Source organism: Antedon mediterranea, chromosome 2, assembly GCF_964355755.1.
Source record: "Antedon mediterranea chromosome 2, ecAntMedi1.1, whole genome shotgun sequence".
NCBI classification, from domain to species: domain Eukaryota; kingdom Metazoa; phylum Echinodermata; class Crinoidea; order Comatulida; family Antedonidae; genus Antedon; species Antedon mediterranea.
In genome coordinates this window covers 6,039,994-6,057,325 of record NC_092671.1, presented here as the reverse complement: position 1 = coordinate 6,057,325, position 17,332 = coordinate 6,039,994, and the positions used below count along the sequence as shown (strand labels likewise).

The 17,332-nt window shown below is 31.2% G+C and overlaps 1 protein-coding gene across 4 annotated transcripts in view; it reads right to left on the bottom strand.

Annotated features, from left to right (window-relative positions):
• Positions 1–17,332, bottom strand: part of LOC140040175 (oxysterols receptor LXR-alpha-like) — an 84,165-nt gene that overhangs the window by 8,064 nt on the left and 58,769 nt on the right. For 3 of the 4 annotated variants that reach the window (XM_072085897.1, XM_072085900.1, XM_072085898.1), the window contains 2 exons: positions 1,266–1,544; positions 258–398 (listed from right to left, as the gene is read on the bottom strand). In XM_072085897.1, coding sequence (XP_071941998.1) covers positions 258–398; positions 1,266–1,544 — 420 coding nt within the window. Of the gene's footprint in view, positions 1–257; positions 399–1,265; positions 1,545–13,614; positions 13,750–17,332 lie in introns of those variants that run through there. The other variant, XM_072085899.1, reaches the window with a different exon arrangement.

Sequence of the window (17,332 nt, the reverse complement as noted above, 5' to 3'; positions counted from 1 at the left end):
CTAGTACACCAGGGTAACCCCCTACTCATCTAAAATAAATGTACTATGTTCTTGAAAGTGCACATGAGCCAAATGTATAAATATTATATGATTGAAATGACCATAGAGCAAGTGCATCTGTGAGCATTAAAAACATCTTCTTCATATCTGTGTTTATAAATCTAAATGCTATTTTCAAAACACTATCACTTAATTATGTAAAGAACCGTTGTAGCATTTCCTGTCACTAACCAATGCCGAGGGCATGCTATACTCACATTCTGCTAACATCCCTACGTCGCGACACTTTCGTAAACGACATTCTTGACATTTCCGTCTCATGTACATATCCATCTCGCAATTGCCTCCTCTTGTGCATTTATATACTGCATTTTTTGTGATACTTCGTCGGAAAAAACCTAGATTAAAAACACACCTTTTGATTAAATATACAAAAAACTTGTTTTCAAATCGAACATAAATTTAAGAAGAATAATATTATATTTCAAATACAATCCATGTACGTACCAAATGAATTAAATAAATCATAAATCATATTGCAAAATATAATAAAATTAAAAATTTATTTTATTTTACTGTAACACTTTATTAATTAAAATCATTGTTTGCCATTTTTGTTAAAATGTAAAAGACAACTTGCATATAAGATAAATTTATGCATCTCTAAGGTATTATAACATACGGTACTCAGACTCACTCTTAACCTTTATGTCTATAATTTTCAGAAACATTCACATGAATGTAACATCACAACATATGTGTGATAACATTTCTAAAATTTAGTGTAAACAATTTCTTTGCTTCGTTCGCCAATAAACAATGAACCCTAAATGAGGACAACTTTATATCTAGACACCTAGTAGTTGCTCAAGAACATGATTTCATCATTTTCTTGAATCATTGTACATGTACTATTATTTTATTTGTGATTTAATGAATAAATGTAATTGTATTTTATTGTATTGTTAAAACATCCATTAAAGCCTAAATGTTGTGAAAAAGCTAAGAATATATTTTGGGGGTAAATAATTGTAGACCAGTAAAGAAAACCTAAGATTATGAAATGGGTGTAGAATGGATTGAAAAAGTGGGAAAGATGGAATAAAAAGTAATTTGTGAGGAAAGAGGGAGTAGAAATGAGAGGAGATGCAGAGAGGTGGTGAAGTATAGTAAATGTCACATACTAAAATAGTTTTAAATTCTCAAATGTTGTCACAATCACACTTGTACAGAAACATACAAAAAACATTAATGATATATAGTACCTTTACATCCCTCACAGCTTAGAGCATTATAATGGAACCCAGATGCGCGATCACCACAGACTAAACATAACTCTAGGTCCATACGTGGTGCCGGCCCCTTCCGCCTTTTAGCTATCGTTTGTCCATCCATCATCGGGGATGTTTGTGAGGTAGAAGAAGGGGAAACTTGAGATGCAGGGATTATTCCCCCTGACCTCATATCCCCGTGGTGGGGATACGAGGAAAACGTTTCGTAACCTCCATCTGGAGGCTCTTTTTTTACCTGCTGCGTCAAAGGATCTGTAAAATATAAATTTATAAAGGTGTTTATAATATCATTTTGCAAAAATGTATCATGCTTTAATTCATATTGTAATCATACTTCTATATATATTGTTTTGTAGGGGGTTTCTACTTGTATAAGACATGCTTCCAAGATTCCTCCTTTCCATTTTTTGTTTGTTTTTGTACTATGCTTACTTACTTACTTACTGTATGTTTATGATTGTGTAGGATAAATAGAAATAAAGAAAGAAGGACATTTATATACACTGGAAAGATTTATTATTGTAATATAAAAAAATAATTTTACTTTCAGTTTAACATTTCATTATTATTATTATTATTATTATTATATTTATATTATTGCAATGCTGATGGGTAATATTATATCCAAATAGGAACATTTGCATGAAGATTTGGGCTAAAAATTAAAAATTAGAAGTTATAGTTAACAGTTTAAATATTTCTGTAAACTTCATATAAAGAAACTATACTGTATAAAATAACAATATTTATGAAGTGCAAATTATTAAGAAATTTTATACAAAATGGTATTATACAGTTGCTATAAGAAATTCAATTCAATTCAATTCATTTATTTTCCAGAAGACATATAATAATACAATCAAAAATACAAACACAAGAAAACACCAGTCTGGCGGATTGTAGAAAAGTGACGAAGTCACTATGTAAGTACTCTCCTTCTGGTGCATAAAGAAATAAACCATTTTTTGGAAATGAAATACTAAAAATTTAAAAAAATATAAACAGTACGAGACGTGTAAGAAATTACGCAAACATGTTTGCAAATAAGCCTCACATGGTAATTTGTATTTGCTTTATAATATAATATGTTGTATATAAAGCTATATATATTTTTTAATAAACATCATAAAAGTAATGATTTATGTCTATTTATAATCCATCTTACATTTTCAATGCCATTTACTTCAGAAATATTAACCAAAAAATTCATTATAAAAATATTACCCACAATTCCAACATATAGAACATACAGTTTGTGATGATCCATAACACTGTAAATGTTACATGACCTCTTGAGTTGACATCAGGGGAAGAATAAATACTTAATCACTGTTTCTGTTGCGTGGGAATAGGTAAACATAAGACAGTATTGTAGGGCAGTATTATATATTGCCATGTTATAACACATTCATATTGAACTAAAATATAATACTATGATCTTTGAACTCCTGATGGAAACTGACAAAAGTTGATAAAAACATCATTCATTTTCATGTTTTAGAAATAATATTGAACAAAACAGATAGACATCATGTCTGTTCATGTTGCAATAACAAATCTACTTTATTTTTCTTCTAAAAGTTCTTAATTTTTTAACATTAAGTTATTTTAAGTGGATAAAAAACAAGATGTAGGGCTGTGACTATTTAGGTATTTTACTGATTTTATCCATAAATTAAAAGCCCAGAGATGCCTAAACCAAGAATTTCCCCAAAATATATGATGGTGAGTGAGTATTTTACTGATTTTATACTGAAATTAAAACCCCAGAGATGCCTCAGTATTAAATAAATGCAATAGTGTGCTGAGTACTACAGTGATGAAACTTTAAATCCATAAATTAACTCCATATATGAGGTCTGGCTCTTTGGCAATCTTTATAAATCAATAAATTAATCCCATATATATGAGGCCTGGCTCTTAAATTCCAAAAACTTCAGATAAATCACTTATGAAGTTATGCCTCTGACAGGAAGCTGGAATATTCAGCTTGTATATCTGGTTGCAATTGACATGAGCATTAAGGTACCCTAGATAGGATATGTGCAGTAACACCACTTTCTTTACCTCAATGAGTTCAAGGTTGAAGACATGAGAGCCAGTTTTAACAAAATAATAAATATTTATACCAGACTATTCTATAGGGTATCAACTTTACATTCTAAAAACTATACAATTTTTAGAAAAATGTATATTCTATACTTCTTCAGATGGGACATAAAGTTGTTGGTCCCATCACTGAGATACATCGGTACAACCTGGTCCCATGATAACATTATTCACTGTGTACTATTCATAAAAATAAGGGATTGGCTGCTCCCACTTCACTGATAACTGATACACTGTGGGTGTCATGGATTACCATTTATATTTTCAAACATAATTTTGCCAGAACAGTGTAGTAGTATTAGTAGTACACTTTTTACTATATAATCAGATCACACAAGATCTGCAACCTGCTAACCAAATAATTTTGCAACAAATATCAAAATGAACTTTGATAAATCATATCAAGTATATTATTACATTCATATTATACAAATAAAAATGTTGAATGTTGGGTAATTACAGCTAACGAGATTATACGGTGTTGCATTATTTCTTGTAAGTTTTTATTTGTTATTATGGTGTTTCCATAACTTTAATATTCAAATGACATAAAACAGGATACAAGATGAGGTAAACAGTATTAATTATGTTTAAAGTGTCTACCAAAGATCCATCTACTAATCACTAAGCACGTCATGCTCAAATATCAACAACAGTATCCTTTTTAATGTTCTAATTATTCTTAAATGCAGATAGAAAATGATTTATATTCAATGTTTAGTCTTACACTCTACTGTATATGCACACAATACATTTCAGTTAAACTATAAATAACACCACGCAAATTTATGCAAACACATTTCCAATGTCTAGGGTATTTCTAAGTCTCTGAAGTATGCCTAATGGAATAGGTATAAAAAGAAAAATGGTTACCACCAACTGCAGACAACATTCTACACCAACAAAATTCTTAAACACCGGTCCACTCACATTTAGATGCCCAACTCTGAAAACTCGGTAACATACTGGCTTTCAACATAGTTCCTCAAAAAAATCTATTACCCCTGTCTGTTTGGTACCAATGATCACAAGCCTCGATGGGTTTATATACCCCTTGTTGGTTTATAAAAAAAGTATGCCAACTGTCTAGAATACCCTAAGGACCTTGTAACTGATTCTTCATAAACAACATCAGGAAAATCTATCTATTATGCAAATGATGTGATCACTAACTTGGCTAAAAGATTGGATCTGATTGGTTCAGAGGGACAGAACAGGTTCTTCAATACTGTAACATTCATTATTCCTATGGTGATAAGATATTCTTATCATTTCTAGTGTAGTAACATAAAAGGCTCACATACCTACATCTACTAATACTAGGCTACTAATTTTGATCAAGTAGATATATCAGAGATTGGTTATTGTAACTTTAAAAGAAGAACATGAATTGATTGAAAGATTTAGACAATGACTATGTCTTATACTTTACTTGAACTTTAATGTTTAAAGTAACATGTATTAGCTACAAAATAATGTTTATTGTTCAATACAATAAAGAACACTTTCTAATGTATTTATATTTAATCAACAAAATTAATTTTTATAAAATCTTAATTAAAAGGAATTAAGTTGCAAACAAACTGCATCAAATGTATTCATATTTGGGCATATTCCATCATCAGGGCCTGATATCAAGGATAAAAATAAATAAATTAATATCTCCCTGTATACTGTGTATCTTCATTTATACACACTGTATTATTTATTTAAATAATTTTTATCTATATACAATTAAAATATATTTTGTTTAATTTCTTTCCATTCAGTTTGCACATTAGGTTGAAATGGATCAACTGTAATTCTAGTAAATATTGATCGATTATACATTCCGCCATCAATTGTATAAATTCCATTGAAACGAAACTTAAATACTGGACATCAACTATTATTATAAAACATGCTGTATGATTCACATAGAGTATTAAACTATTATCCAACATGCTGTCTGATCTATGGTAAATTCAATCCATCTCGATAAATCAATTAGTACATAACAGTGTCATCTCACCACCTGATCAGGATGCTTCACTGTGAGGGTAGCGATAGCTCACTACCCGATTAATTCACTCCGTGGAGAGGACAGCGGACAACGAAATGGGATGTCCCATGCCTACTATAGGATCAACACTTATTTGTGCAGTAACAACATGTGTTTGGAGATTTCATTAATTTGTTGTGTTGTGAATCAGCAGGTTTTGAACGCTGTCACTGTGTTGTCAGCTGTCTCGGTTATCTTGATTAATCATTCCCATCATGCTCTAGGAGCCAGACAGCAATCTTTAACAAACTTATTTTTAATCATCTTATTTTCGGATTGTTTTCTCTACTAGAGTCATTAGTTATTACAGTATTAATGTCGAACAATCTTAGAACGAGATGAAGAAAGTTTTTTTTTCTCTTTTTTTGCCCTCAACATTAAAAAAAAAATATGTTGACAATATTTTTGTTGAAACTGAAATATGGTACTACTTTTAAAATAATTTATGCTTAAACTTTTGTATTCTAACGATTACATTCACTAGGATATGCACAATCTCTTTCAGGTAACACATTTTTTCAGATGGACCAAATGCTTTTTAAGTCGTTTGCTTAGTATATTAATTATTTACTACATAGACAATTATACAATGATTATGAAAAGCCATTACTAGTTTTTAATAATTATTAAATTAAACCAGTTTAATTACACGCAGAAACTCTGATTACTGGAATAAGAACAGATTAATCAATACATTTATCATCTAATGTTTTTGTCTCAACATGGGCAGAGGTGGTGCTGTTATCTTAGCCTTCTTGCGGTCTACTTTTTTGACCCGGTTCACAGCACTTTCGATTAATATATTGCTGCGTCGATAACACACAGGCCTCAATTTCATTACGATTTTCTACCTGGATGATTTCTTTAGACGATTCAGATTGATAACGCAGAGAGAATCTAATAAGTACTATTGGTGAGTATTTTAATTCCTCTGGTGGCTACAGTGTGGTGATAAGTTCACTGGGAAGGCAGCTGGTTTGAAACATTTGTTTAAAATCACATCATTCCACTGCAGCCTAGCATTGTCAAATCAAACCTATGCTAACCCCATTGGGAATATTGTTAGTATATCGATTTATTCTCTTATAAATAGACACATGAAGAGCCTTTAATAAGAAGCAAAAACGTAAAGTATGTTCTGGTTTCAATATAAAAATATAAAAATGTTGGAATACTACTATAAACAATACTATATATAATATTTTGCCTACCATTGAAAATTCGAATAATTCAGAACATTTGAAAAATTAGCAAATACAATTCTTTTACCACACGTTTACATATTTGGATTTTTTAATATTTTGTTCATATTAACTGTGATTCTGCATTAAGCTAGAAAACTCTAACTACAGCCAATATAGATGAGATTGAGAGTAAACTTAACCACTAAATACCCTTGGCCTAGGTGGCATGATAATTACGGTAAACAAAAGTGCTTGTCTAGACTAGAGTTCATCTTAATATGTGTGGGAGGGGGAACATTAAAGGGGCAAGGGTACATTCAAGGAATAGAGGCACATATAAGAAACTGTAACAATATGGGTATACTTGTACATAAAGCCTGAATAAAAAAGTATAGATGCCAACATTGAATAATCTCTCAAGAAAAACATTTGCCCCAATACAAAACACAGTACAGATAAATCTCAAATACTATCAAAATAGTACAAAAAAGTCCAGGAATTATTTTAATCAAATTCCTTGATAACGCTCGTACAGGATTAATAGACAGTCTGGTAATCGGATCGAATCACGTATAACCAGATTAAGTACCGTCCGCTTTTTTAATTACGACATACCCGCAGATTCATGATATTACAGGAAGAGGTACACCTTACATTGATACATCGTAATCAAATTAGTACAATCGCAATGAAAAATGTTACATCAATTAATAGAATGTCATAAATGCGCAGACACGAGGTCATGAAATATATGTCCTTGTACTTTACTCAGGAAAAATAAGTTTAGGAAAAAATAAGACAAATGTTATAAAAATGCTATAAAAAAAAAAATTGAAAATATGATAGCGAGTGGCGAGATGAATAAAATGAAATATTGAAAGATGAAATTAATGAATAAACAAATGAATAGACGAATGAATGTATGGAGTACGTGATTTAGAATTTTTGAACAAATGCATACAGTACGAAATTTTGATTATTCTATTTTGATAATTGATTTCAACACAATGTATTTAAATGAAAACCAACTTTACTTTAAATTTTACCATATTATTTTAAAAAGAATAGAAAACAATACTAATTGTAACCAGCAGATCATTATGCACCATAATAACTTGCAAATTTTTTCTGAATGGTTCACGCATCAGGCGTGAGAAATCACACTAAAGTCGCAAGGTAAAATGTGGGGCTGTTTCACTGCATTATTGTGTCTGGGTAATTGAGTATGCGCTACTTGGTAGACCCTGCCTAGCTTTTCTATACCAGTATTATCAATGCATGAATGGGACCTCAAACAGACGTTCATTGAACGTGATTGTTATGTATTGGAACATTGTACAGTATTATTATAATATAGCAAGGTGAAGAAAAGATATCAACAAACGTGGGGTGCCTATAAAAGGAGTGAATGTGTGCGAGTTTTTTTCACTACCTCCTAAAGTAAATATAAATACTGTATGTAATTGTAATGTCAATAAAAGGCATAGATGATTTGAACATGAAAAAAAAAGGACTTACCCTGGCATCAGCCCATTAATAATAATACAGTCGCCTCTAATGGGACCGGTATAAAAATTCGAGTTACGCGAACTTCGACTTACAGATTTGCCAAAAAAATGCTAGGCCTAGGCCTAGGTTCACTTACTAGCTGCGCTATGGCTAGGCCTAGTGGACCCTGCCCTGTTGCGATCGCGGCCCACGCGATGAGCCTTCTTGAATTGAGTTTGATTAGCTAGCTAGCTAGGCCTAATAACTGCTCGGCCTAATAACTGCTCAGCCTCTTTATCGGCAATGATAAACTGTATTTTTCCGAAACAATACAAAAACGTATAATAAATACATTTCGGTTGTTATTCGAAATCGGTATCCATTATTGTTTATTGCCATCTGTCTAGCACAAAATAGGTACCCACAAAACGCCGCTCAAGTTCTCAACTCTGAAACAACTCATACACTATACACTAGCGTGAGTTGTAGGACGCCGCCTACACTATACAACCTGCTTGAGAGAACCGATATGGTCCCACATTATCCCCTCTGTTGTTTGTTTATCGAATTACGTACGTTTCATCGGCTTTTTTAACGCGTTGTTGCCGCGTAATTTGTGACTTCGACTTATACGATATAAATCACTAAAGAATGTGGGTATTCGGACCGCAAAAAGACGTCGACTTAGACGAATTTCGACTTAGAAAAATTCGACTTAGAAATAAAAATTACACAGTAATGTATAGGAAAGAATTGGGACTTTCCTAAAAATTCGACTTTCGCGATTTTTCGACTTACGCGAATTCGACTTGGGCGGAGTCGACTGTATTAGTAATGTATAATATAAGGAATAATCTATGTGGATAATTTATTATTATTATATAAACAAACATCCTTCCATGTGAAACAACTCTAAGCTATATGTCTACACTATCAAATTTTATGTGAACAAAAAATGATGATGTCATATCACTACCATATTTGGGTATATCACTATCATATTTGAGCACATCATACTTTTTTTGTTTAACTAGTTTGATAGGGTAGACTTATTAAAATGTCTTTTTCAATTTATTATAAAACATGTTGAACAATAAAGTAGAATCATAATGCTTAAAACAAATAATTACATTATAGAATACGGTATATAAAAAAAATGTTATGTCCATTTACTTAAAAACCAAAATAGCTCTGAACAGACGATTAAGGTAAATCTGTTAATTAAGAATTAATCAATCAATACGCAAATGATGGACGCAGAATGACGCTGTTAAGTAGATTTCTAAGAGGAGACTTGATCATGGTTGATTTAAGATGGATATTATTAGCATTAAAACAGCATCTAAAAAGACAAATAGATTTCAGCTGGATTAGGCCTAGCCTGTTCCAGTAAGGTTGTGGTTTGTTTGACGCAATTATCTTATAAATGTTAAAATGTGTTGTTAAAACATGTGAATTGTTGCATAGATCATGTATTTGAAAACAAATTTAACAAACCTACTGGAAAATAGGTTATAAGAGGCCGATAATGAAGCGAGGAGAAAAGATGAGAAAGATTGAAGAAAGTACAGTATGTGCCATATTTGTATGAAAAAGAGTATGGCATTTTGCTAGAATAAACTTTTTTATGAAAAAGCGTATGGCATTTTGCTACCTGATAAACTTTTTTATGAAAAAGCGTATGGCATTTTGCTAGGAAAACCTTTTTATGAAAATGTGTATAGCATTTTGCTAGGCTAAACTAAACATGAACCTACATTATTGTCTAAACCTTGTGTAGTAAAGTTATCTTTGTAGGCAGGTATAGGGTAAGCCCAACATCCAAACTAGATTTAGGAATCTAAATTAGTATGGTGGTATCTGAATTTCTTTGTATAAATTGACTTTTCACATTAAAATATTGTTGTTTGGTTGTATGTATCTTATTTAAATAATGAATAACCAAATGAATATCCTCTGGTAGGTAAAATCACACCCACCTAGATCACAAAATTTGGCCGACTTTGGGGGTGGGACTATTTACCCAGGGAAATCCTGGTTCAGGAAAAAAAATGATTTGTAAGCATTTCTGATAAAAACTCATATGAACTGGCAAGAGAGAGGCCTACATCCAGACCAAAAGTCAATACTTGGACTATACTCAGGGATATGCCTGTTGTGAAATAGGGGGTAGGAATATACAGGGATATACGGTATAAATACATTTGTTAATATTTCTTAATTGAATGGCCAAAATAGACTCATTTGTGAAATTCAACATCTGTAAATGTAATGTTATCCTATTTTGTAGTTTACCAGATAAAGTGTTTCTATATAAAATAAGAAAGTTACTAATCCAAAAACAGAAATAAAACTTCAAGAATAACTGGCTTTTTATCAGTATTAATGTTAATCTTAAAGGATTAGTTTATGTAGATTATCCCATCAAAAGAACATCTAAAAATAAAACATTAATGATAATAAATTGGTCATCTTAAAGTACTGTAGATATTCAATCAACTTATTTGTGTTTCCGTAGAAAACAACAATTTAAACACCTCGATAAACATGTCGTAATAGAGCTTGTGATATGATGGTCAGGCCTAAAACAAAAAAAAATATTAAAGGTGATTTGGTGCAAAGGTCTTGAAAGATATGACAACATTTTAAACATAGGATTAATAAGTCAAACCCCTTCATTGCAGGTTAGCATTAAACGGTTAATAGCTAGTTATAAACAGATCAGGTCAAACTTAGGTTGGGTCACCCTGTTCAACCCACTTAATACTGTAGTATACATTCATAGTAAGATGAATATTTTTCCAAGTTATATTGCATATTATAATTTTATCTACAATCTTTAAACTGTAATTTTTTAACCAATCAGGTGAAATGAGGCATATATACCAGGTCAACTACGTTCTTCCTCCACTTCCTAACAACTTCCTATAGGAATTTTGTTTGTAAAACACAATTTAAATTTAGAAAATGGCCCTTTGGTAATAATCTAAATAAAACTGCTATTGGCAAGTTAATGTTTTCGCAGCTTTATACATTTTATTCAATACCTTTTGATATAATTCCCAATTTGTATTCTAACTATGGTACAGTATTTCAACAATTATGAAACAACATACACAGAGAGCATGGGGATGAGGGCAGTGTAAAGCTTGCGCTATTCCTAATGTGCGTATTGGTTAATCATTCCATAAAAAAGTTTAAATGAAATGACTGTCCATCTAGTGTGGTTTCAGAAGCCAGACCTGGAAATGTATATCATATATGCCAATCATTTGGGACTTTGTACACCCCTTTCAGATATACGAAAGAATGTTATGTGAATTCTATGTGAAATGCCAATCTGGTGGTGCTTTTTATCTTACTAAATTTGAGGATCTTCCAGTCTTGGGTAATATTTTTACGCATCATTCATCTACGTAGACCCTTATTTTCACTCCAATTTCTGTAATTTTGTATTCATTCATTCATTCATTCAATCTTTTATTTCCGAATCTCTGGTCGATAGAAAGTAAAAATTACATATAAATGAAATAAAATAAACAAGACAAAATACTACTACTCATCTCAGGATGGCATTCCACCTGGAGAGCATCTTCAACTTAACTAAGACGTTGCTTATAATCGTTGAGACTAAAACATTTTCGCTTACATTTAGTCTACCCATTATTATATATAGCATAAATAGAATATTATTATTATTGCAAATGTTTTTGATATTACAATATTATAAACTCAGTATAAAATTAATGATATAATTAGCATGACAAAACAACATAAACTGGTTTGGAGTTTGGACTTGATGACTATATTGACACTGTACTACTAGATGTTATCAGTAACTGTAGAATTATAATTTGTATAAACATTTCATCCAAAAAAAAAATCACCAAAAAAAATGTGATTCATTGGAAAATAATTCTTCTGCCATTAAAAAGGGAAACAGTGTGGTCAACAATACAAGGTGCTTGCAATTATGATAGGAAACGGTTGCTAAGGGAACAGGGTCGATGCAAGGGTTAAGCCCAAAAGTCCCTTGTAGCAGTTGATGTAGAAACATTGCATTCAAATGAAAAGACGCCAGTTCACAGGAAAATCATAGCAGCTGCTGTAATTTATTCGTGTTTGTTAGAATTGAACTTATAGACCTTTCTGCACTGTACAATACATGCTGGAATGTGTAAGAGCAGTGTAATAAACTGTGTATTTATCATTGAAAAACAAGGAAGATATTGATATTCTAATGAACAATCCAACAGCCTTACAGATTAAGATTTATTAATGTAATGCTGGACATACATGCCATCATGTTCTTCCAAAGTTATCATCTCATCACAAGACTTTTATTACCACCATTTAGTTTTCAATGATTACATAATATATGCTGTGATATCAAATTCCAACAATGAAGATGTTTATTTCACAATTAATTTCAATTATTCTTTAATTTGAAAAGTAATTGTAGAAATACTACAAATCAAAAAACAACATGACATATTTTATTTCTTGAAGTGATGGCTTCATGTCATTAAAACCATGACATGATGTTGTGTACTGCACAGTGTTGTGATGAATTCATGACATTAAACAACATACTGTTGGTAGAATATATTGAATATACTAAACTATTATATAATTATATTATACAAGACTTCCCATTCCTAAAATCACAGGGTCTAATGTACTGTAAAACAAGATCATATAGCATTCTATACTGATGACTCAGAATCGTGTGAATGTTCAAAATCAATAAATATTGTATGAAGTGTATGTTCACCGATAATAATGAATATGAATTTTTACAGAAAGCGACATTAAAAATACGAAATCAATAACAAATATTAATCAGAATAAATATGTTTTGTTATTAGTTTATTAAATTTAATGAAACATGATTGATGAATATTTTATTCGAATGAGAACTTTATTAAATAATTGCTACATTAGCCAATATGGCAAGAAAATGTACTAATAAATCTATTATTTAAATCAAAATGTAAAATTAATAAAATATAGTATAATTTAATACTGACACTGTCAGAATAAAAAGAATAAATAAAATAGACTTCCTGTATTAGAAAACATTAAACATTCAAAATAGTAGAGCCTTCAAATGGAAATTGTTTATGGCTGCTATGTTAAAATAACTGAATGTTTTCGTTGAATACAAAATCGAAAGATTCACCTATTAACTACTGCCTCTAGTATCATAAGTAATTATAACATACTATAGTTAGATATAAAAATGATAAATGTATTGCCAGAATTAGCAATAACATTCATTATAATTGGGCTGGACTGTTGTACAGTAGGATAGTCAATCCTACCTGTTGAAGTGTATAGAGAATAAACACCATAACTAACCTCAACCTGTACTTTGTCAACAAACACAACAGCAGGCCTAGCCTAGGCCTAAAGAAACGTTTAGCAATACAATCATACTTATGTTTATATGATTAACCAACAAGAAACAGTTAAAATCAAACAAAAATGCTTAACTTACTCGTAGTAGTTGTATTCAATGTCTGTCCCATGATAAGTTAATAAAGACAATAGTTGTTGTTTCAAGATGTGCTCGATGTGTGTAGCGTTCAGCCATAGAACTAATACTGCAAAAGGTCACATAAGGGCATTGACACTAACTTGACACTGCCTGATCAGCTAGATACAACTGAGCATAGGCCTCCAAAAGAGGAAGCTAACCAACTAAAAATCTATCGAACATCATGAACGTGGCCAATCACATTTCCCCTAAGAGGCCAGTTTGGCTGGGAAAGTTTACAAGTTCACCAACTAATAACGTTTTAGGGGTAAAATTAAGGTGACATCCTCCGAGATAGTAAAGATAATACTTAGTTGGTTTTTAGGCACCCCTTTTTTGAGAATAGTACAAACCTGTTTTATATAGATTAAAAATTTAAATATAAAGTATATAATTTTTATAGAGAATATGTAAGTTTCAAATAAATCCTATTTTTATAAAATCTTCAATTAACATAGCATTAAACTGTTTTATGACATAATAATGTCAATAAAAAATTATCATTATAGGGGAAAAACATGATTTTTTTATAAATTGAATATTGAAAAGTAACTAAACTTGCACGCAATTTCAAAACCCTAAATACTGCTTAACATATGGGCCTAAAGAAATGATTTTTACATTAGGTGAGTAGTAATTTTGTGTAGGTGGTAGCTAATGCTCGGCTTGTTTGTATTTAATCCTATAACAATTACTAACGTATGTGCATGGCAATTACAACTATCAATCGTCTTATTATAAAATGATTACTGCATGTAAAACTACCTAGCATACAGTGTATTTATCACAGACTTACTGTAACCGGCAACTTACTTTTGTTCATCAGAATCAAGAACTTTTGTATACCCAGTTGCAGATGCAAGATTTTGGAATATTGGGGAACGCAAAATGCTTACAAATTAGTCAAATGTTCTATCTGTATTGTATTAGATTCAGTAATAAAATCAAAATTAAAAACAGTCGCAACTGCCATATATGCCACAGTGGTGTAATTGCTATGAGCGTTCACTGGTTAAACCCAAGGGTCACAGAGCTGAAGCGTTGGAGGGCTAAATCAGGGGCCTTTGCCCTATGCGTTACGCCACTGATATGCCATGAGATATCTTAACATTAATGATTATTTGTGGAAATGGATTGTATCTATTAAAGTTGAATTATTTGTTTACTAATTTTAACCATAAAATATTAACGGTTTAACACGCCACCCACCCTAATAAGCTTTGGTACCCACACTATCTGTCACTTCAGAGATGAACACATTTTAAAATATCCTGAATCAAATACGGTAGTATTGTTTATATGTGCTATGACTGTCATAAAATTAGCAAGACGCATCCATGCACAATATTTGTTAATTAGCACAAAGCAATGTAAGTGTAGTGTGATACATAGGTTGTATATCGATGGGTTTCCAGACTGATTTTGCATCTCTCGTTTTTGTCAACTCTCATAAGCGTCATGTCGAAAATAAACAAACAAAATAATCCAGGTCAACACTCAATCTGATAATAAAGATTATGAACCATTATTATACCAGACCATTATTATATAATATATGATTGAATAAATTAAATGGTGTCCGGGTTATGATCAGCTGTATAATAACCTATTTCAACATTGCATTGGCCATCAGAAGATAGCAACAGAAAATGGATTTCTTTATTGAGACTGAGAGACCAATAATGTTAACTGGACATCAAATAAATTATCAATAAAAAACTTGAAGTTGTCAAAGTGTAATGACTGTTGAACTCAAAGGTCATACTAACTGTTACAAATGTGCACTACCTTTTTATCAGGAAAAGAAGAGGTTACCTGGTTATATGCTGATGAAATGAAAAATGGCTAAACTACTGAGCTCTGTCTACACCATCAAACTTTATGCACAAAAAAAATGTGATGTACCCATTATAGACATGATGATGTCATATCACTATCATATTTGGGCACATCACACTTTTTGTCGAACTAGTTTTATAGTGTAGACAGAGCTTAAGAATAGACAAATATATAAATTTGTATAAATGATAATCTGTACTTTTGGAAGGTAGAGCCTATGTATTCAGAGTGCTATTACTTGATAATCAGAAACAAAAGATTTCATATCTAATCATTGTCTGCACTATACTATTGTTATTACACCGATTTTCAATACTATATCTAGATTCCACCAGTATCATAGAAAAATTCTGTAATACAGCATCACATGTGTTTCACATGTATCATCTAGTATCATACCCAACCTAACCTTACATGATACAGACACCTTGCTATATATTCCTATGAATATGATGGGCAAATAGTGTGATATACTGGTATGTGATGATACAACACTGAAAATTGAATTGAGTTCTCTAAAGAAATCTTGTCAGTGTATATAAATTGTCATTACTTACACACAATGCACAGTATTATTATTTTTAGCAAGGTAAAACACAGCTTTAATAATAGGATATTATTTGCCATTCAACACCTATTTCTACAGCACGAAAAATAACAGATTACCGGTAACCAATTATTGATAGTTATCATTATATGGTAGTAGAAAAAGATCATTAAAATAAGGAAGAGATATAATTACATGCTTACAGATTGAACAGTGACTGTTTGAAATTATTTAAAACGTTCAGCTAATAAAAACAGTGACACACCAGTCTGCAATGTAGCATTCATTCAAGGAAATACACAGGGGGAATAGAAGATTAACTGGAAGTTGTTGAATTTCAATGAAAAGCTATTTCAATATATTAAGCTCTGTTTACACTATCAAATTAGTTTGACAACAAAGTGTGATGTGCCCAAATATGGTAGTGGTATGCTCAAATATGGCACTGATACAACATCATCATTTATATATGGGCACGCACATTTGTTTGTCACATAAAGTTTGATAGTGTAGACAGAGCTTTATCATCTTTTATCATCATCTCTTTATTATTATTTCCTTTACTGAATTGTACTTCTTTCTTTTAAATCAAATTTAAAAGAAATAAAAGATGCATTCTTCGTTTTCATTCTGGTTCTTCCTATTCTACTTTCATTTTATTTTCTGTACTGAAGAAGACAGACTCTATTTGCTATACCTTTCACATTATTGATTGTTGGATCAGTTTATACTTTGTACATACTGTCCCACACGTATGTGGGTTGTTTATATGTTCATGAATATTAATGAGATCACTATCCATATTCAGTATGACATATCTAAAGTCAATATTATTGTGTCAGTTTTTACGATTTTATATGACCAGGATGTATAGTCATGTGATCAGAACAGGTACATTATAAATCTGTACTACTTTTAATAGTATAGAAATTCACCCCACATGTGGTGAAGTTCAATGACCGAGCGGGCATTCACCTCAAACTAATATCAGGCATTCTTACACAGTGTATAGTTATGCCCCAGTTGTAAATACGATTAAAGTTTTTGAAGTTTAAAAAAGAATTTGAAAGTTTTTAGGATGCATAAAACTGTTATAATTAGTAACATATGTATTGAGTTAAAAGAATACACCGGGATACAATTAGTGTTATTTGAGTAATTGAATGAAATTGTTGCATAAAATTGGAAACAAATGGAATGATGCTTTAGAGAAGAATCGTTTGTTTCTAAAATGTTTGTAGAAATAGCACAAAATTCAAAGTCATTAATAATTATATTAACGTAATATATTAA